General features: G+C 38.1%; 1 protein-coding gene across 1 annotated transcript; it reads right to left on the reverse strand.

The window, feature by feature from the left end:
* Positions 1-1,526: 1,526 nt before the first annotated feature.
* Positions 1,527-23,332, reverse strand: LOC140239552 (BAG family molecular chaperone regulator 3-like). The gene is made up of 2 exons (XM_072319385.1): positions 22,970-23,332; positions 1,527-6,495 (listed from the first exon to the last, which is right to left on the reverse strand). Exons 1-2 carry the CDS (start codon positions 23,192-23,194, stop codon positions 5,260-5,262), a joined length of 1,461 nt encoding a protein of 486 aa, XP_072175486.1. The 5' UTR covers positions 23,195-23,332; the 3' UTR covers positions 1,527-5,259.
* Positions 23,333-23,614: the final 282 nt, after the last annotated feature.

Consider the following 23,614-nt stretch of genomic DNA (forward strand, 5'->3'; position numbering starts at 1 on the left):
TTAGTAATTTAACCATATATCATTTGTTCTTTGTCAATAATTCAGCGTGAATATAGGAAATCAGTTCACGTTTGAAGATAGAGGGATGAGATAAAACTTTTGTTTGACTCTGTAAACATATTTCACTGGTCAGTATATATATATATATATATATATATATATATATATATATATATATATATATATATATGTATATATATATATATATATATATATATATATATATATATATATATATATATATATATGAAGAGTTTGTTTGCAAAAACCGATAAGTCAATTTTTGAAGATTTTGAAGTACGGTCTGTGTCATAAAGTACAAAATAATACCTTTTAAATGATACATTGGTCACTACATATAAAGGTGTTTTTTTTTTTGAAGTTATGGTCAAAAGAAGCAAAAATTTTCTTCTTATTCTCTTTATTTTTCTTGACATTTAATCGCAAATATCTCCATTTGACAAATATGGACTTATCGGTTTTTGCAAACAAACTCTTCATATATATATATATATATATATATATAATTTATATAGGCACTTCGATAAAAGTAAAGCAAATAGGCAGCACAATCACCTCATGTGGCATAGTTATATACCCACGATACGTAATGTCTCCCCCCTTCTCTCTCTGTATGTATATTATCATATTATTATATTGTTATTTATATAAATATATATGCATATATATATATATATATATGCATATAGATGAATTCAAAGGCAATAAAAGAAGTATATGCACACGCACGCACACACACACAAATGTATACACGTGTATAGGTTCCATCAAAATCGGATCTAAAAATGTGGTATTTCCTCGCAACTTTACAGGCATACATTGTACTTCATCACTGCCAAAATGAATGGCCCTTATGACATGGAAGAGGGTGCAGTAGCTTGAATTGTGGACAAAAGGTGTGTGTGGGTGTTGCGTGTGTGTGTGTGTGTGTGTGTGTGTGTGTGACTTTTACTATCATTATTATCATCACACGTTTGTGTGCACAAACCCAGGTGAGATTTGCGAGTTGATGAAATCAACATGTCACTTCAAGGCACACGAGGTTGTGAAAAATAATATCACTGTTGAGTGAAACGTAAATAGTGTAAATGTCAGTAACTTTCTTTATAACTTGCTCTCAATCGTTGTGAAACCCTACCACGACTATGGTGAGAAAGATGATCAACAGTAAAACGCAATTTTGAGAAAATCATCTTTGAAGTTCATTTGTAGTCTTGCATATTAAAAAAAAAAAAAGAAATTTTAAAAACAGTTTTTTTAAATAAAAAAACACACAAGTAGTAACATTTTTCTATTTATCTCTTTTTGAGGGAATTAAATGAGGACAGGAGGTACTTAAGGTATCAAACTTTCAATCTCTGAACAAGTTATGTCAAAATTCTCTCTTTTTTTTCAAAATCGTTCATATTTCACACTTTTCTCAGTTGCACTGTCCATGACTACATCAGGGTAATCCAGTATCAGTGGAATAAACAAATACACTGACTATGATGACAACGCAAAGATTTCAGATATTTCATAGAAATTTTATTTGTCACATAGAGTCAACACCAGTGAATAAATATTGAGGAAAAAGAAATGTAAACGCAAAATTGTGCAAAGTATGTATGACTTATCACATGGAACGTGAAAAGCAAGACAGATGTTTTTTCATCACACATCATTAAATTGTCAATCCGTTTGATGTCAACAAATTCATCCAAGGCCATGTAAAGTTTGGAGAAATGACAATCAGAAGAAATATGGCACATTTTGATTTTAGACTCCATTCACATGGGGAGAAAACTGGCACTCAATTTTACTTCAAATATTTGACAGAGAAGCAGGCAGTTGGAATCTTTTTAAATTAGAGTGATGAGGTAACTTCCCTAGTTATCAGAATACAGACAAAAGGGTAAAAATAATGAAAATTATATTCTTCTGGACAAAAAGTTAGAGAACATTCTGCTGCTTTTTATCTGCTGGATAAAAAGAAGGACATTCATATCAGCTTTGTGTCATTATTCATGATGAGTATTCATGTTTCCACTGCAAAATGGAATAGCATTGTTATAATCTCTGTTTGTTTGATTTCCAATTGATGTGCCAGTGCAGGTGATGGCGCAATACAGACAAAAAAGAAGAAGTTTTTTTTTTTTTCACTTTTAGATGAATACACTGAGGAAAGAAAAATGAGTGTCTCCTTGCAGGTATCTCAGAGCACCATCTCTTTCAATAACCCTCTCCACACCAACATGTCAAAATGCTACTTAATATTTGACTATTGAAATACACAAACATGTTGCAAATGGCACTGAAAGGGTTCATATTGCATCTGAAATAGATCTTATGAATACAAACTATCAGTGAGACTGAATGGAGAAGCAGTAACCACCGCAAGCCTCGTAATTCATGGGTCAGACATCCTCTATTCCTGCTAAACTTGGCAACCGAGAGCGTGCAGCTCTTCTATTTCTGTCATCCGCCTTGTGCATTGTCAATTCTCTTTCACACCCCTTCTCTTGCAAGTCTGGCTAGATCGTCGAGTGAGCCATACAAATGACAATAATAAACTGCTTAGCAACGATACACTGATTGTTAGATATCTAAATAAAGAACTGTTGCAGGCTTACTTTACTACATGTGAATGCATAGGCCCAAGTAATACTTGCGAAAAAAACACAAACTGAATGAGAAGTCGACTGAATTCGTTTTGACAGGATTTCATACAGTATAGTGTACTTGCATACTTGATGATAATAAGTGTTTAGAAAACATCCCCAAAAGTCAGTGGCAATTATCTTGTCCTAACACGTGCCAGTCACAACATTTCACAGTGTAGCTTTCAAGCTGTTAATTGAATACATTCACTTTGTTTGGACAAACATTCTCTCTCCTAACCCTACATTACTCATCGACTCGTGCAAGGGAGCACACGACACTACAAGTCATCACCACGCGCAATCTGCAAGGCTTGCTTTGAAGCGTCTGGGGCAATTACGACAGTCTCGATAAAAAAAAAAAACAGGTCCAGTGGAAGTCAACTGTTAGCACTCATCCCTAAACTTTGCTGGCCTAATATTGGCAGTTCAGGGTCTTCTTTCAATGCTGCTATATACCAGGTAATCATCTCTCATCATACTATGTAGAGAGGAAAAAGAAAAATACCAATATGTACGAAATTTAGACCTCAACATTTGGGGCCAACAGAATTAGTCAAACACAAAATATTAACCATAACATGTGGACAGTCAATGTTTTATCATTTTCTTTCAATCTTTCTTAACTCACACTAACAGGGAGAAAACCATGTTTTTCTCACATCACTCATTACAAAGACATAACAAGGACGGCTTCATAGCAGGACAAAGCTGTATCCTAAATGAATTAGAACTACATTGTATATGCAAAGGACTGAAACATGTGTGCACCATTTTGATTGTTGCACATTTAAAATAGAGCATAATGAAAAAAAAAAATAACATCAACCTAAATACAACAATCCAAAATCGTACATCATGAGTTTATACTGCACTCTTGCACAGATGGCTTTTCACGACAGTCACATCAGAATCCTTATCAAGAACTCACTGACCTTTTAAAGGGCGACGTTTGCCTGCACACGCTTTATAAACCAAAACAACAGCACATTGCACGGTTTTTTGGACTTTCAACGCTAATCTGAACAAACACTGGCACTGAATTGTTTCACTGCATACAATGTAGCTACTTTGCTGTACTCCTTGTTATACTGTTCCATACAGAAGTCAATTCCTAGCTACCTTCACAGGTGTATCAGTTCTGCATCATACCTATATTAAAATGATATGTTTTTCAAACATCAAATCACATGAGGCTAAACTTTGTTAATGTGCCAGTATATGAGTTTGTGCCCTGCGTTTCTGCCAAGTAGGTGACCAGCTCACCAACACTATCAAAATACAGTATCTGGGCAGTGACTTGACAAATGACCAAAACCACCATAATCCATATATTCACTACTGAAATACACTGTTAGAATACACCAGTAAACAATCTCAGTTTTAATACTGCCACAATGATGTTTCACTTTACTACTGTACGTGTACCTGTAGATCACATCAATGTAATTTGCATACAATATAATGATTTGTCTCTCAATAATTTCATAATCCATGATGCTATTGCATACCATATACATTTTGTATATATTTTGGAGATCTTTTGAGCCATCACTTAGTATAAAAGTAAAACTTCTTTAGAATACAATAAATTATATTCACTCCTTTGATTTCCATTCTTGGTAAATATAATGCACTTATTCATAGTTACAGGCAGAAGCTCCCTATAGTGAGGAGCCAATAGGCATTCCCAGCCAGACATTGTCTGAGGAAAATTTTTACCCTCAAGTACTTCAGGTGATATCTTTTAAGCTTGCATGTCTAGGATACACTGTATCTCTCATTACACCGCCAATTCAACTTTAATAAACCCTTAATAGAAACTTTAAGTGCGCCATGTCTCCGACTTGTCTATCATACAGCGTGAATAATCAGAATGACAGCATTACAGTATCCCAATTCAAAACTCAAAGGAATACACTAGGTGTTGGCACATATTGGAACTCGACTGATTGTTAAACAACATAGTCGCAGGAACGTGATTCTGAACTGTACGTGTTGACACATCCCTTCAATGATTTCACACGGTGCCATGTCCTCACAAGAACATCATCAGACAGCGCAAGGAAATTCAATGACAGCTGGTTTGAATCAACGTAAATAGACTCAAGACTGATGTTGGTATTAGTGTTGGTAACAGCTTTAGAAGACTCATAATTTTCTTCTGAAAATGATTCCAATGCCAAAGACACTTTTTCAATGCACGGAGTAACTTTTAGTCTGCTGGTTGCTCAACAATTAGAGATTCCACGGGTTAAGGGTTTCTCTGTAACCCATTCTTTTTTGCTTCTTGGCTTTATGTCAAAAACAAATTTCAGAAATGGAAAAGAATGTTTCACATGCAAAATGACTGCACACTCTACCGTGTCTCTATCACAAACAATCATGCAGCGGATTTCTTAAAGTCTCTTTCTAGTTGCCATAAACTGCTTTGCATTTGATTTCACTTGAAAATATTGATCAGACTTTCTGTTTTAGCATTATATATTTTTTAAACACCTCATCCATTTAGCCACTCTACAAAATATACATATTTACATTCGCTCTGCTAGAATTGAATATAATACACAAACATGATGAAGACGAAGTCCCACCGTGACTAGCTCCTCTGGCTGCCTTTCCTTTCAAGTATATCAAGATAGCCCTGCGCTTTGTGCACGGCCTTCTTGCGCTCAGTCCGCACGGCAGGATCGCCGTGAGCCTCGATATTATCCAGCCTGAGCACCTGACGTGTCAGGAGCTCTTCCAGCTGCAGGTACTGTTTGTCTGAACGGGTTCCCTCAAAACTGTCCACCTGGCTGCCCAGTTCGGCAATCCTGACCATGACGTCAGATATTTCCTGTATTTCCTTGAGGTGCGGCTGCTGTGGAGCAGTTTCGCCTTCGCCCTCACCCTTGGGAGGTTGCTGGTGCTCAGGAGCCGCCGACTTCGAAGAGGTTGGCTCTGGAGCTGCCGACTTTGAAGGGGTTGGTTTTGGTGATTTCTGCGGTGTCGCTGGCCTAGTCCTTGGCGGAGACTGGCCATGCCGTGTGGGACCCCAGTGATTCCGCGTCTGGGCCGCACCTTGCGAGGGAAGCTGGCTCTGTGGGGCATCACTGCTGCTGTCCTCTGCAAACTGGGGGAGATCTCCGGACACCATGACGTTGGGCAGTTGGCGCGGAGTGCCGGGTGAGCCCTGCTGGACGCGGGATGGTGAATGAGCTGATGGATTTATCTGAGAAGCCTTCTGACTGATGAGACTCTCGTGGGGGTAGGGCGGCACTGGCGGGGCTACATGTGGGAAGTCATTGCCGTAAGAAGACCCAACAGGTGACTCGCCACTACGCAGTACCTGGATCGGTATTGAAATCGGCTTCTGGTGTCCATTAAAGTTCCTCATGGATGGGGTCATACCCCTCGTTGGATCGTGGCTGCTGCGTCCCGAGGGTGATCCATGCACCTGGACCGGGATGGAGTACCCCTGACCCCCGTTTGGCCTACCGTTGCTCTGGGGGGCTGGCCGAGCGTTGTTAGACCTGACTGCTCCGCCCCGCTGCAGGACACTTCCCGTCTGCTGGATCGGGACTCGCCGACTCTGCCTCGGACTGTGCATGGTGACTGGCCGCTGCATTGTCGAGCCGATCCGACGGCCACTCTGCGGACTCACCATGCTCTGGTTGACGAACTTGCCATCGACGATGGGGAATTCCCTGTGGTGATTCTTGGGGCTGCCGTTGCCCCCATGCTCGATCTGGACCGGGCGATGCTGCCAGAAATAGTCTTGCTGGCTGGTAGGGGCCTGAGACAGGTGGGCGGCAGGGATGTGCATCGTGCCAAATGAGCTGTCATTCACTGGCTGCAGGAACAAAGACAGAACAGAAAATTTGCATCAATATTGACAGTATCGATAACATCATCATCAACAGCGTAGGGTGCTACCAAAACCTGTTTATCTGTTCACACATGGCAAGTACAATCAAAATGTTGACACTTTCCTGTTTTCAACCCTTGCCTACATGTTCATTCAGACAAGTGAGGGAAAAACAATTTCTTTGCAATGCCCCATACAAAAGATACAGTACATTTGACGACAAAAGACATCACTGTCATCAGGACAAGATAAAATATGAACAACAAAACATCATGTTTCACACAGTACTCTCACCTGACCATGAGATGCCATACACAGGAACAAACAAACAATCATATACTCAATACAAATATTTAGAAGGAGATCAACAAACACACAGAGTGGTACTAAAAAGTTGGCAGCCAGGCCATTCTGTTTCTACGTAGAATATTTGAGAAAATAAAAGTGTTTTATACTGTTAAAAAAATACACAATCAACCAATCTGAGATCATAGACTCTCAAAGTAAAATCTGATTTGCAAAATCAAAAATATTTGCAAACAAACAAATTAATTCATGTAATACTTGACAAAAACTCCATGTATCTCAATGTAGGTTCTGGTCTCAGCGGCAAGGGGGGGGGGGGGGGGGGGAAATGCATGTAAACAAAGCTGAAGGAAAGAGAGGAATTACAAATGTAGCATACCTAAACTCAAAGGCGCTAAATTTGATGTGCACATGTCTTCCTCACAACAAAGCTCCATGGCTACATAATATTTAAATTAGCCACTTTCTGAAAACAAAGGTCATATATTTGTCACATAGAACTGAATACTTGAATACAATGTTTGAAGAAGTACCTGTAGCAATTCTCAGTTTTCAGTCCATTTGAAACAAATATTACATTGTACAGTGTACCTTTCTCCAAGTGGATTCAAAAGGCACATTGTCAAATATGACATTGTAACAACACTGAAATATTTGCACAGTTCCGACTCATTAAGCAAGCTGCAGAACAATATATTTCATAAAGGCATGTAGGCCATGCACTATCTTAGAACTTTTGCAAAGGGGCTACACATAACACTAGTTCATGCGCAAAGTGGGTTCAATACACACCGTAAACTGCCGCGCTGAAGTCCCTATAATCCGCATTTAGGATGCCTGTTCCTACGTATCACGGAGCTGCGCTACAAAACTGAATCGAATCCAACGTTGTCGAGGAGAGCCAACTGAAAGACTGACGCAGCGCCCGAGGACGCCACCTCTTAATAAGCACAGGGGGAGCAGACTAATCACGTTAATTCCTGCCAAACATTCTCGGCCTAGTCTCCGCATCTCAGACCCCTTTTCTGAGCTAACATGAACTCTTGCACAAAGTTTGCCATCCCGAAGGCTGTACAACTATAACTCTCATCTGAAAGTACTACACAGGAGCAGTGTGCATGTGGAGGCTTTTAATATTCCTAGAGGACCTTTTTGAATATTTTCTACATAGTTTAGTTTTATAAAGCATTTTAATACATATTCATCATTTATATGCTGTTGATATCAAAGGAACATCAATGTATGAAATATTTAAAATAATGTACAATCTAGATGACTTGGGTGAACATGAAGACTGTGCAGTACGTGCCTCAGAAGTCTCGCATCACGACCCAATTTACAGTACACTGTACTCTCAAAACTAATCCTGGCAGGTGAACACCGCCATCATCATTTAGAGGACGGAAAAGGGGTGGGTCCTCCGTTCCGTCATGTGGTGATACATTTATCACAGGGTGGTAAAATGCATGCATGCATGCATGCACCACGGAGGTGTCTCTTCCCACCTCCCTACATGCAACACAGGTGCAGAACGTGAATACATTTCGGAGGGGCTTTAAACCACAATCTTGGATGCTTGCCCAGTTGTAGTGGGAAGGACTGGTGTATTTAAAGCAGCCAATACAGCAGGTTTGGCTGCATGAACACAAGCATTCATTCTTCACTGAAGAGTAACCGTGGTGACCAAACCATACAATCAAATGCCTGACCTGGTCATGCATGGATAACAATACATTGTTCATATGCAGCCAAGGCAGGAATGCAATGCGAATGATTTGGGCTGACAGAACAACACCTATTTAGAAAAATAATAAATTTCTTCCTTTTCTGTATGCAGGAATGTGGGCAAAAAGTGCAGTGCATTGTACATGTACAGTGAAAAGGCAATGCCCACTGGTGTCCAACCATCCTGTCTATTCGTGAACCCAGGGCCCCATTTCCTATTACAAAATGTTAGGATAGCATTTCTTGCTATGTAGAATAGCAACTTTTCATAGCAATAGCCAATCAGGAAGCTGAATTCTAGTCATTACCATGACAATTGTCATTCTAGCAATAGTGACTATCATAGCAACTTTAAATGAAACTGCGGTGGAAACAATTATCAACATGAATATTGAAACCTTGAACAGCTGGTTCACTGCCCTATTGTCCATGATACAACAGTACACTTGTACATAGACTGTCACATGCATGTATGGTAATATTGTAACTTTAGAGAATCACACCTATTCATACCAACGCTCCCTAGTTTGTACTTCAAATGACCACAATATAATGCTGTAGTTGAAGGCATTTATTGGATCATGTCGCTGAAGGTTAAAGGGGCTGTTCAAGAGACTACACGAAAGATGAGGGCAGTGTTCGTGAACATGTACGTGCAGCTCCTTCCCTTCCTGTCAGTCCGCTTCAAAAACACAACAGGATGGTCCCATAGGAGCGTAGGATCGCTAACGCCACTCATGTGACCAGCAGGCCATGCTTCCATTGGGCTAAATTTAGTAGCAAACAGGAAGCCCGGATGGGAGAATCAACTTTCCGACGCGAGGAGAAAGGGGTGGGACTACGCTTCGTTGCGGGAAGGGGCTCCAATCTGGGCTTTAAATGTCAGGGTCGGCACTGCCAAGGATGTCTGCGAAGGTGACGCAGAGGATTAGTCTCGTGAGATCAGGCATTCTTGAATGTAAACAAACAGCAGCTGCTTTGTTGAATTTCAAATTGGGGTCCCAAGCATAAATTCGTACTTTGTACATAGTCAACTCCACGCACGTCAATCCTATTAAATGGGACTGGGGGAAATGAATCGACAAAGGCAAGAATCAACTTCTGTGTGTAATACAGGACTGCTTAAACTGCAACAGACATAAGGGCTATGAATGTAAATTGGGACTTTAATTTTCATTGACATACAATGTAGCTGATCGAAATTTAACTTGTGCCAAGTTGAATGTACCTGGGCAATTCCGTATGGGAAGGGCAAAAACAGCAAAATTCAAAGTTAAGTTAATGCTCAGAAATTTAAGTTTCCCGTACAGACGGATTGTTGTATTTACAGAAACAAAAAACCCTTTTCCAATAACTTTCCTCGTTTTTGTTGTACACACTTTTAAAGTTGGAAGACTATTTATTGCATTTATCTAAAATTTTACAATATTAAATGAAAATTCAAAATGAAACAACTTAAATATCTCTCTGCTTTAACCATACTTCCACATCTTTCTTCCTATGCTTCAACAATCACATTTAATGAAGCATTCAGTTGCTGTCATTATGATATTTTTTTGAGAAATTTTCAAAATCTACTGACAAATTGATGTAATTCCGTTACCATAAAATTGAAAAAAGTTTTCTCCTGAACAAACAAATCATTGATTTTTTCTCCCCTCGTAAATTTTTTCTCTACATGTGACTCCCTGAAAACTCGCAAAACATTTTGTGAAATATCTCCTTCAGTTCTTCTGTAATTGTGGTAACGGAATTACATGGTAACGGAATTACACACACATCTAATATGGAAGAGAATGACATAACCGACTTTTGTGCCAATATGTATGTGAGCTGTTCATGAAATAGCTTCAGGGCATTATCATTGAGCTTAACAGTGTTAGTGATTGGCAGTAAAGGAGTGAAAGTTTAAATGGTATGATACACTGACATGACTCAGCATAGCTGGATGCCTCTGACAGTGAGTCCTGACATCAGGGTACACGCTTGACAAGACTTCTTGTGCTGAAAGTCTCCTCCCTTCTTTCACCTTTTCTCATGTACAAGAACTACATGGAGACTGTGCTAACTGTTAACTTTATAAGGTTTGCTACAGATACTCATTCTCAAATGTTAAAAATCATACTGAATTCTGAGATATCAATGTATACTGTCTTGCTAAAAAAGTGTCATGGTTTCATACAAAATCTAAGTATAGTGATGAGGGACTATTGAATGGGTGTGATGCAGCATAAATTGAACAAAGGTTAGAAAGAAGAGGAAGGACATAACATTTCTTTAAAAGGAAAAGAGAGCACTGCTAGTGCTACTGACACAGAGAAATGAACAGGATAATTTTTGTGAGGAAAGATCAAGAACTTATTGAGAAGGATCATACACATTGTGATAGAACCGATTAGAAGTCATTATTTTACATGGGATGCCCACTGAATGTGACACCTTTGATCTTTCTGTATGCTAAATGCTTTATCATCACCAAGTCGATAGTCTGACCTTTTATTGAACATGTCCTGTTTTCATCCTCAAGTCCTTTATCTTTAATGGTAAGTGTATGACTATGACCTTCCTTATCTGTTTCTTAGATCTTTCCTCCACAGAGACTATGTATTTTCATTTTCATGCTCATTTGAAACAGAACATCTGCTACCCTTTGAAATTTGTTCTTTAATCCTTTCTTTTTAAAAGGAAAGACAAAAACACCATTTGTGATGACCCAGTCAGTAATTGTGATACAGCTCTACAATATAACATTTAGGCCTATACTTTCCCATCCTAAGAAGATTTTAAATATTAAAGTCAATGGGCTTCTGCTTCTACAGTGTACCTTTACTCTTCATGTTACCATTTGCTGTACAATCCAGTTTCCTTTCATACAAGTGCCATTACAGTGTATTTTATCATTTGCTGTCAGGTAGTCAAAATACAACTTCAAAAGAGAAGATGCACACTTCTTGTGAGTAAATATATGGCAACACTCAGGATGAGAAAACAGACAAAGTCAAAGAAGAAAGACAGAGACAGGAAACTTTTAGGAAATTCATAGGCCAAGTCATGATTACAGTCGATGATCAAATCACTGTGGTGTTTCTGGAGACATCATTTGGAAATTTCTGTGTGGTCAGAAGTAAATACTAACATTATTCACAGGTTGATTAATCTGACTCTAACTCAATGAGCTGCAGATGGATAAAAGAGGCCCTCTTACCTTTCTATGAATTAACAGAATTTGGTGGACTCACTCTAATGGTTCAAAAAGTTGTACATTGTAGTTTGTTAAAGTTATTTTGCTGTATTCTATTTCATTTTAGTTTAGTTCATTTTAAGTAGGACTTACACTGTAAAAGAATGATCAAATTATTCACTACATCATATACCAGGGGGCAACTTCAGCTATTAATAAAATGTCACAAGTTTTTAGTGATTAATATAAGCCACAACATATAAATAATAATGATTGAGCACTGGTGCAGTACCATAATCATATAAGAAAATTTTCTTTTCAATTTATGATTGAATTGTAATTTGTTATATTTGTCATTGAACTACAATTGCATCTTTTTCACTTAACAAATTAAAAGTTTCAAGCATCCTTTGTATTAAACATTGTGTTCAATGATGGGGCTGCACACTGTGCTCTTGCACTGTAAATTGGCACTTTATGATTTAGATTTAAATTCAGTGTCAATCCGGACAGTTTTTTATTATTTTCTTGTGCATGTGCACATAATGTTTATGTACAATACTTGTAAGTAATTCATACATATTATCAATTATTGGCATATTTAGGAGGAAGAAAACAGAGAAATCTGTCTTGCATGATATCAACAAAAGAATTACAAGAAAATTTGAGTATTGTTGACTGGATTTATAGAATTGTACTTGTGTAGGGCTATTCTAGCGTAATTCCGTTACCATGTGTCTTAGATGTCATTTACCTGCAGAGTGTGAAATTCTTAACTTGAAAGTAGACAAATTTTGATGGATGTGATACTTACAAGTTACGAGATCTTGATTGACATAGTTACAACTTCAAATCACAGTCGTTAGCATGAACATTTTATGTTTTTTGACAATAAAAACTCATTTGGCACCTATACACTTGTAGCAGTTCAAGGTCAAAGGCTAGAGAGTACTTTTTTAGTGGTTATATTATAGCTAAAGGCATAAACAATCTTTATCAAGGCATTTCAGAATACATGAGTACCAAGAATGTGTATTTTTTCCAATGTATTTCAGAAGGCGTAATTCCGTTACCATTTGTGTAATTCCGTTACCACTGACTTTACAGGGAAAAAGCCTGCTGCTGGAAAAATGTGATGAAATATTTGAAAAACAATACAACTAAATTGAAGTTGACACAATCAAAGATGATATCAGACAACAACCTATAGTGTATGTGTTATAGATTTCAGAGAAACAACTCCCAAAGTCAGAGCTGAAGTTGTGACTCAATTTTCTGGTAATTCCGTTACCATCGCACATAGACCTCCTTTGTAACCAACCAAGTGAGAACATTTAACAAATTTGTATTTGGGGTGACAGTGTGAGTACCTCTGCATCTTTTAAATGTATCAAGAGAAGGCAAAGTAATCAATCCAGTGTACAGGGTGAAAGAATATGAGCCAAAATTCTCTGATTTGTAATTCCGTTACCACGGAATTGCCCACCTACAGGTGATTTCAAAGTTTGATATTGACTTTAAAGTCTCATCACTATGAACCAGAACTTTGCAAGGCCTGCCAATAGTTACATTGTATCAATAGAGTGTTTAAAAGGATGCAACAATTTTGGTACATCCAAACCCAATGTTATTGTCAGTTGCCATGGGAATGACAGTCACAGCCAATGAAGAAAATGACAGGGCACTTGCCTTTTTACTGTACAGGCCATAAACCCAAATGCCCACATGGGAATTGGGGGAGAAATATCTTTTGTAGTGGTGAGCATGTCAATTTTCAATTTGGAATGACAGTGCTACTGTACTTTGTATGACCAAGGAGGTACTAGGGAGCTCACCTAGTACAATGTATCTCCTTGGTAGGACACCATTATAATAGCCAATGGAACCATGTTACTTGTCTTCCTTGCTGTTCTGTCTCTTTGTAAATAACATGTATGTCTGACTGTTGTTTAAAGTTTATCTTCTCCCCCAACAAGTTACAATGGGATGGGAAAGCTGCTTTAAATAGTAATCACACTTCAACTTCTATACCATCGGTAAGACTCTGTTCATTAATGTTGTATTTTCAAGAATCTCATTCAATTATCTCAGCCATTTTTATTAAATGGGAAAACTGCATGCTTTTCATTGCAAACTCACAATTACTGTGGCCCAATACATTTGAAAATGTTGGACATTTCTTCAGCATAGAAAATACATGTACAATGCATGTACATGCAGTTTGAAGCAAAATGAAATAATCAATAACAAAGAGTTGTATTAAATCATTTCCTATTATAACAAGTTTGTATGATGCTACACTGGCCATTTGCGACTTCAGCAGTCCAGGAGGAATTTACACTGTACACTGGCAGGAAACTTGCCCATGAGGGAGCTCTTCGGGAATCACCAGCCTGACATCATAAAGTGTCACATGCAGTCACTGTAACCTTCAACAAACTATACATGCTGCATGCTGAGTAGCACCAATGACTAGGGGTCGACTGGTGATGAGGCAACGACATGGCAAGAGGCAGTTTTCGCTCTCTGAAGGCATGCATGCATGTTACTGTAGGAGGCTTCTGTGCCAGTGCTCGGCCATCACGTATCACACCGTGAAAATTCTTTCTTGGATACATTGTACACTGTACATGTGTGATTCAGAGAGGACCTACATTTGTACTGTTCAGTACGCTGTACAATGTACATAATTGTGTACGTGCAAAGTCCTGAACATTGCATTATTGAGCCATGAAAGAATATGGTACACAATAGGTGTTTTGTGCACATCACAAAACCAACAGAGAAGAGGGCATTATTGGAAGGATTTCAAATACAGTCACACTGAATTTTCTTTAGCTCTCAATCACACACATGAACACTTTAATGCTACAATTCTGCGTGTATGTTATACAGTAAAATGTAGATGATGACTCGATGACTACTAGAAAGAACGTACAGGTAAATGTACCATACAATAGCAGCACAGTAGTTGTGGTGATTGCATATTTAATGAACCAATTAATAATTAAAATCTTGCTCATTATTGTACTAAATGTACATGGTACATGTAGTTGACTCTTGGTACAAAAGTAAAAAAAAAAAAAAAAAAAAAAAAAAAAAAAAAAAAAAAAAAACTCTGTTTAACACAGTCTGTAGATTGCTTGCTATATCTTTTCCTCTTAAAAAAAAAAAAAATGGCGATGCTGTTTTTCTTTGTTTTACTTTTCAGTGCATATCATTGTACACAGTATGGTACATGTAAGTCATTCCATACCTTATGGTAAAAACTGTGTATTGAAAATATGCAATGTACACGTACGCATTTACCGGTATTGTCTCAGCAACCTGCTTTCCTGTACAGTGATGTGTATGTTTCCTTTTAACTTCACTCACTCCTGTTTCTGCAGAAATCTGGTATTAACATAAAACTGCAGCAGACTGTTTCTGGTATTATGCATTAAATTACATCTACATTGTAGATTTTACACCAATCACAATACAACTGACCAAGCTGTTTATGCTGCACTCGAATTAATCAATTAACAAAATGTGATAGTTACCATGTTATCAGGGACGAAAGTCATTGACAGTAAATAAATTTATAAGGTGAATTTTTCAATTTTGATCTTTAAAGTTCGCATTATCTGTTATTTCTATATTGCATTAAGCAGGCCTCTGCACAGCTTTCTATGTGTCAGAAGCAACCTTTGTTAATCATGAACCTGCATTGAATTTTGATAATCAGGTTATTCTTAATCTGGCCCACTCCCAATCCTAAAATCAGTGTACAGGTATTGTATTCTGTAGAATGTAAAATTCCTGTACATACACGTACAACAATGTGCAACTTGTTCCCATTTTGCACCGTGTTCAATACATGTCTTATGTTGGATCTGTACTTACAGTAACCCTCATGGCTGGACTGTGCTCAATATCTACAGTGCTGTAAAATGTGCAGAGTTACAGTACGACACAAAATACTCTTGTTCAGTTAAGATTTTCATTATAACTGCTACAAAAACTGAGAAAATAATAAGAAACTACAACATGCATATAATTTCTAATAATAACTTTAAGAATAGTCCTTGTAATGTTAATTATAATACAAGTCAGGTACACTGGAAAGGTTAAATATTTTGCTCTATCTGGGCCCCATTTTATCAAAAGATACAATCAATTTTAAATTTCCTTACCACACAGTCTGCCAGAAACTTACAGAGAACTTTGAAATCAACACTTTATAATCAATTTTAAAGGGATCATATAGTTTTGGTTGAGACCTAATTTCAGGTTTCTAACATTGTTTGGTGAGATAGTGAGAAACCTCTTATGAAATATGAAAGAGAATGTAATTCCATGAGGAATTCAACATTTATTTGATGAAAATTGGTTTTGAAATGGCTGAGATATAAAAAAAAAGCGATTCTAATAAAGTGTGGGACCCACACTTTATTATGATCGCTTTGTTTTACTTTGTTTTTGGATGTTTTAGCCATTCCAAACCCGATTTTCATCAAATAAACTTTTAATTCCTCTTAAAATGGCATGTTCTGTACTATATCATACAATGTACGTGTTTTCTTGCTATCTCGCAAAAAGTTAAAAGTCCATTTCTCATCTCCACCAATACTGTACCATCCCTTTAACTCTTCATTTATACTGCCCTGATGATGAAAATGGCACCCAGCCCATTTTTCAATCAAACTCTTATACATTGTAAATGGGTTCTCTGAACTCATCCAAATTTCAGTCTATGTCGTCTTCAGGCCTATGAATCACAAGACGTCATCCTCATAAGGTCACCCTCTGATACTTTTCTCCCGCAATTAAAAAAAAAAAAAAAAGACAGAAAAACAGTGCAGAGGTGCATCAATGTAGTGAAACAGGTGGGAGGGGCACTTTTCCCTGACCATTTCCTACAATGTGCTTCTTAAAGGGATTGTATAGTTCTGGTTGAGACCTAACTTTACGTGTAGATCTATTTCTAACATTTTGGGGTGAGATAATGAGATTCCTCTTTATGAAATATGAAAGAGCATGTAATTCCAAGTGGAATTCAACATTAATTTGATGAAAATTGGTTTTGAAATTGCTGAGATGTATACCCAAAACAGAGCAATTCTTCTAATAAAAGGGGGGACCCACCTTTTATTGCGACTGCTTTGTTTTACTTTGTTTTTGGATATATCTCAGCCATTCCAAAACCAATTTTCATTAAATAAATTTTGAATTCCTCATAGAATGGTATGCTGTGTACTATTTCACAAGTGTCTTAATCTTGCAAAAAGTTAAAAGCCCAATCCTCATCTCCACCAATAATATACATTATTACCATCCCTTTAAACACGTTACACATTATACAAAGCCATTCACATCCCTTTTCGCTAGTAACAAATTGGTTTGAACAACAGTGGACTGTCTCACTGTATCAAAGATTTCAAACAACCTTGGTCAACATTAGAGTACCCCCCCCCCCCTTGTTTATTCCATCTATTGGTTTTTGATAATTTTGCCATTCTGTGAATCAGCACATCATCTGCTTTTCCAAATCCCTATGGTACCTTTTCCTCACAAATGAGCTGCCAACGTTTGGGCCAAGCAATCAGGGAGAGGTCTGTTTGAATCCAACAGTAAAGCACAATGAGTTAATACAGTATGAAGTCAAAAGGACTACCGGTACACAGTATCCTAATATTGTAGAACCCCAACTTCTACATGTAGTTTGCAGGCAAATCCTATTACAGTGTGAATGTCAGAATCACCAATTGTTCTTAAAAGTGTCGTCTAATAGCAAATTTAACAATCATCTAGTTACATGTAAAAGAACCCCAACTCGGTAGACTGTGCCCTCTTTCCATTTTCTTGATTAAAACAGAACTGTCAAGATCCAAAGACTGTTAATGATAAATCAAATTTAAAAGCATACTGGGGAGTAACATGTGTATAAAGTTGATAAAGGTCAACATTTGCGTACATACAATGTGTCTGTATTTACAGATCTATGGATATTTTTTTATTTATAATTAACTTAGTTTATCTTTAAAAGAAAACTGTACTGACAGTTTCTAATTGTCTGATAATTCTAATCTACATTTTTTGATGCCTACTACTGGAAAGAGAGGATTGTAAAACCCAGGATAAGCCTGATTTTTTGAAAAAAATGAAAACGAGCAAGCCATGGAACGATCCACGCAATTTGGCCTACGTCACAGGTGCTCTTTGTGCACAACTCCGACATTAGCAAGACGAACTACATAATGCCAATTTACTGATGAAATCTCACACGAAGCACTCCAAAAGCTGTTATTTAGTATAATTGCAATATGGAGCTATAATAAATATGTTAAACAATATCTATTAATCTTTAAAAGCAAGCTCTTCAACAGCTTTTTATTTAGATAAAACTTGTGGGGAAATTCCAGATATGCAAAATGAAATTGGCATCGTTATCCGAATGTGCTGCCCATAGAAGACCGTGTGTAAGTAACGTTACGCATTGATGATCATGATCGAGCGATGGTTCGCCAGTTCAAACTATCAGTATCTAACGTAGATGAGGGCTGAGTGAATCTCGAAAATCCAAATGTAGATAGACTCTCTTCAACGGCACGCACGATTTACGCTTAGTGAGATGAAAACGGTACCCAGTACACATATAGACTCTGAAATACTAGAACTAGGACTATGACTACTGAGCAGTCAAGGAGTAGGCCATAGGTTCTACGTGGCAGTCCAAGTTTTGATGAGTAGGCCCTACACTCACTCACCGTCGACATTGCAGCTGTAGGCCCTATGTGCACAGCGCTAAGGCACAGCGTAACGTTACATACACATGTACCCTGCTGCCAGAACTTGAAGAAAGTCCAGACGAAAGTCCAGACCCCAGATCTAGATCTGGACCCTTGTCCTGCGGTGCACTGTTGTTCCTGTGCTGGATTTTTCAGGTAAGGTATCTGCTTTATGGATTTCCGATGCTTTGTAGTCGAGATAAATCTCATAGTGGTGTTATTTACACCAAGGACTAATGTTAGATCTAACAGTTTGTTTCAGTAGGCCTACTAGGACCCATATCTCGGAATGGTGGCCTGACCACGTAGATTCTAACACAGTGTCGCCGCTTCGCGATCCCAGCGCTGGTGTAGGTATAGTGCTAGCGTACTTCCGTATCCATGTAGATATCTCAAAATTCACCTTGCCAAATGGCACCAAACTCACAGGAAGTACTTTATGTTTCATATCCAACAGCTCACATTAATTGGAAACAAATCACATGTCGGGAAGCGTTTTCCTGTCGGCGTCGCTAAAAATAATCTGCTCTACGACTAACATGAGTGATTGCGGCCAGGCCCTACCTAGAGTGTCTATCTGCTGCGCACGCACAGACTGAAGTTAGCCATTTAATATCATGAGACAAATCTTTCAAGTAATCGGGGGCAATAAATAAATTTACAAATTATTTGTGGTAAGTTTAATGAAAAATGTAGTTCATATATCACACAAGTCGCAAAAATCATTACACTTTTGAGTTTAGTTCTCGCGTAAATTCCCCGTTCGCACAGTACTAGTCGGCTAACTTCAGTTCTAGATTGTGCATCTTGCGTTCGCCAAGATCTCTCGCGAAGAGTGATTTTTTTTTGAGTGACGACTTGAAAGTCGGCGTCAATATTGATACTTCTCGATTACTGATTTCGTTCAAGTATAAGAGAATACTTTGAAATATGCTATGACGTATATGCTGTAATTTTGGTGCGATTTGGTGTAGTGAAATTTGAGATATCTACACGGATAGAACAGTACACAAGCGCCGCCTGCTAGCTAAATTAGGCCTAAGCGTCGTCTGCTACTCGATACGAATTAACGCACGCGTATGCAAGCACTTGTAATCAGTAATAGTGAGAGCACCTGTGACATCATAACATCCGGGCTCGTCAGCTCATTAGCATAATACTCACCTAAAAAGTTCCATTTTTAACATTAAATTACGGACTTAATCGTTATGAAATTTTGATTCTGTTTGCACCGCTGGGTCTTTTAGAGTTAAAAGAACAACATATAAAAAAAAATAAAAAACCGGTAAAATGCCCTTTTAAGGGCTTCCTAGCAATTCACTGCTCCCCTGACCCCTTCCACCACACCCAGAGAAGACAACACTTACCAGTGGATCCATTTGATGTACATTACATTGTACACTGTACAAGGTTGTGCACTTCAAATTACTACTAGAGCTACACTTTGTAACAATCAGTGTTCAAATAATTGAGGCAAGTTGAAAGAAGATAGGTGGGAAATTTTCCTAAAGCTCATGGTATACGAGTACAAATGTACTCCCATATATCTTTTTGTAATACAACCGTATAATGTACTGTATATTATGTAAGAGTACTTGTATTCACTGTACAGACACACAGACACACACACACACACACAATACACACACAGTAACACACATTCATGCATGCTCAAGGAACTGCATTAACCCGTTGAGGACGAGTCCCGAGTACACTCGCGCAAATGTCTCATAGGAAATGCATGTTGTAGCAAATCCAGTCCACCCTCAAAGGGTTAACTTCTCAACCTGTAGAGGGTCTACTTCTTTTAACTTGCCATGGAGTCTAGACCTAATAATTTGTAAATCTGTACTGATTTTTAGGTCCTACTTACTTCAAAGCTTCCATTAAGTATTACAGGTTGTAGATGGCTAACTTCAGTTTCAGACTATGCAGGCAGCATTACGCCACAATGACTAATTACATATAGTAGAAGCTCGCAAAGAGCGAGCTATTTTGAGCAACAACATGAATAAAGTTGATGTTGTTGAATATCAATTGCTTCCTGATAAAAATGATTTGGTTTAATTACTGTGAGGAAAAAATAAGTCACTGAATGTTTCCTGTCAGGATGTTGACCCAGTGCAATTTGATTTTGTAGAATTTTGAGACATCTTAAAATGGATATAATATATGAATGCACATTAGTTCCAGCAGAGGTCTCCAATACAGTATGGAGCATGACACAAGCTCAAGACAGGTTCGAGAACCCAAAAATCTACGAACTACGACAAAACAAAATTCTTTCTACCACAAAAGCATGGATGAGGATTTCATACACAGGAAAATGTTTCAAGACTCACACAGAATAGACCTCTGCCTAGTGACGTAGTCTATCCAGAAATATGATCTACAAATGTATTTATCAGCCCCGTTTGACTATTGATTGTTATTCCTTCACATTTCAGGTGTGGCTTTCAAAGTTTTTAATTTGATCTTATTCTAGACAGAAACTAACTGCAACTCTCTGAATTGGAAAAAAATATATATATAGCACTCTAAAGAGCACAGACCTCTGCTAAGCAGCTCATTTCCATCCATACACACAAGCTCGTCCTCTTTCCCAATTGCCAAAGAACTTCAAAGCCTTTGTTTACGTCATCAGCTTCCAGCTGCTCGGCACGTCAATCCAAGCAGATCACACTTATAGCGCATAGGGCCTACATGCAAACTTCAAATACAGGCAGCTTGAACTCCCAACCCAAGTTCATTGACCCTATCTGCAAACAGATTTTTAAAAATCCTTCAAAAGACCATAAAAATTCCCTGATCACTAGGCCTACCAAAATTTAATAATCTGTTCCTTGGCTTGACCTTGTGACACTGTGTCATTATCAGTTTTTTTTCTGCAAGTTTCATCCATATCCATCCACAACTTTTTGAGTTATTTTGCACACAGTCATACAGACAAACAAACTGACGTTAGAGTCTATCTAGACAATGGGTCTAGACTCGTATGAATCCAACAAACCAACCAACGCCGATTGAAACATAACCTCCCTCCTTGACCTGGGTCTGCCAACTCTCACTCATTTTGGTCCTTTCTCACTCTAAAACTTTATTTCATGTGCATGCATTTCTATTGATCTCACTCATTTTGACTCCGAAATTATAGCATTGGCCTATGGAGTCTCACTCTCAAGTACAGTAAGGGTACCGGTTTTCGACACTTTAGCACATTTCCTTGTTTACCATCAATACTGCACCGTTTTACCTCGGAATTTCGATATGAAGTTGAGCTACAAAGGCCATTAATAATATGCCTTAAACGAATTCCCATTTGAATGCACTCGCGTTCAATTTTTAAGCGATTTCTGTCACGCTGTCGCTGACATCAGATTTCAACACCCAGCATCATTTTCGACACAATCACAGCGCGCATCACACAGAAATCACATGGCGCGTACAGTACGCGTACACTGCATTGTGGACGCAAACTAGCAATCATACCGGCGCAAGAACTTGTTGTTTCCTCTATAACGTGTCTTAATATGGGAATGTCGAAATCTGGTGCCACATTCTCAAAGCCAACTCTTTCTACAAGTTTGCTCATTTATCACGAATTCAGCCATGAAATTACTAAAGACGATTATGAAATCAAACATCAAGATTTGGCAAACAAACTGATACGAAAGCAAGATAACCGGCACGGGTGAATTTAATTTTACGGCGATGTATACAAAATGCGTCATATTGTTTTGAACCCCTAAAGATGGCTGACATTAACATTTCTGCTGACACTGTGTTGCTTTTCTCCTAAATATTCTACCGTCGGATTATGATGACAAGTGACAAACGGTGTTTATATAAGACTAGAAATGTGATTGATAACTTGGTTGATTGCTGAAGTCAGACGTTTGTATTGAGTATAAAATTTTATATGAATTATCTGCTGGGTGTCGAAATCTGGGTCCTGTTGAAAACTGGTGCACTAACGTAACGGTACTATTAACAACACGTTAGTTTCCAATGTTGGCAGCCCAGATGCTTAACGTTAGCTGGTAATGTGGTATCCAAAACTTACAGTTGTAGAACTTCTAACGTTACAACTGTAAGTTTTGGATACCACATTCTACTGACGTTAGAAGCATCTAAACAAAACAAAAAAAAAAACAAAAAAAAAAAAAAGGTTTGATGGATCTGAGATCAGCTGATCAACTCTGCATGCTACTGTACTGGTGTAAATTACCATTGGCATTTATTATGTACACAATGATGTACGTATTAACCAACCCTACCCATCTTTTTTATATTTTAGTGACATGACCCTGACGTTGACTTGAGTCAACTCCAGCAGGCTCTTTTAATCAACTTTAATTTAGATATCTAGACTAATCAATGTTAATCTTAGATTCTACTGTGATCGTGATATAAATTTCCTTGAGAGAAAACAGATTTATGGATATCTGAAAATCGGTCCATCAAATCAGATACTAACCTGCATATTTCGGGCACTCGCTGGCTGATACTGTTCATGCTGAAATTCAGCTGCTGTTTCATCTCTGGGATCGTCCCATGTTGTGGACCGGGCAGTGTGGTTCACGAAGAACGGCCACTTGGTTCCAGGATCGATCAACATTTCCCAATTCGGAGGAAGAGGGTCGTCTACTGTAACTGGTCGAACTTTCGGTGGTTTTTGGCTCGAACCATCCTGATGATCCATTATATACTCTGTTCCAATGATATATCCGGCTTATGATCTGGCATATTACCCTGCGACCCTCTCCTTTATGTTGCTATGGGACCGTTTCAACTCCAGTTTCCCGTACCGTACCTTCTGGTACAGTCTTTGCTTCTAGAAGCCTCCCGAATAGCTTAGTACATACAGTACGTATGCTAGCTATCATGATGATTTGGGCTGTGACGTAGTCTTTTCAAAAGGCTCGCATATTTATCACCACACCGCCAAATCCAACCTTATCCATAATGAAAGTTCTTTTATCGGTAAATGTATCGCTTGTAATGTATGTTCTGTTTTAGAAATGATAATATTTTATCATCTTGATAAACAATCTTTTGTACTTTATTCGGATGTGATCATTCAATATTTTCGTTACATGCACGAATACGTAAAAGAGACTTG

The sequence above is a fragment of the Diadema setosum genome, chromosome 16, assembly GCF_964275005.1.
Source record: "Diadema setosum chromosome 16, eeDiaSeto1, whole genome shotgun sequence".
NCBI classification, from domain to species: Eukaryota; Metazoa; Echinodermata; class Echinoidea; order Diadematoida; family Diadematidae; genus Diadema; species Diadema setosum.

What these genes read in the sequence shown, in the direction of transcription:
- LOC140239552 (XM_072319385.1), bottom strand. Translation starts at nt 23,194, where the DNA reads ATGGATCATCAGGATGGTTCGAGCCAAAAACCACCGAAAGTTCGACCA. An exon ending in CGAGTGCCCGAAATATGCAG is followed by an intron (nt 6,496 to 22,969) that starts GTTAGTATCTGA and finishes TTGTTCCTGCAG; the next exon opens with CCAGTGAATGACAGCTCATT.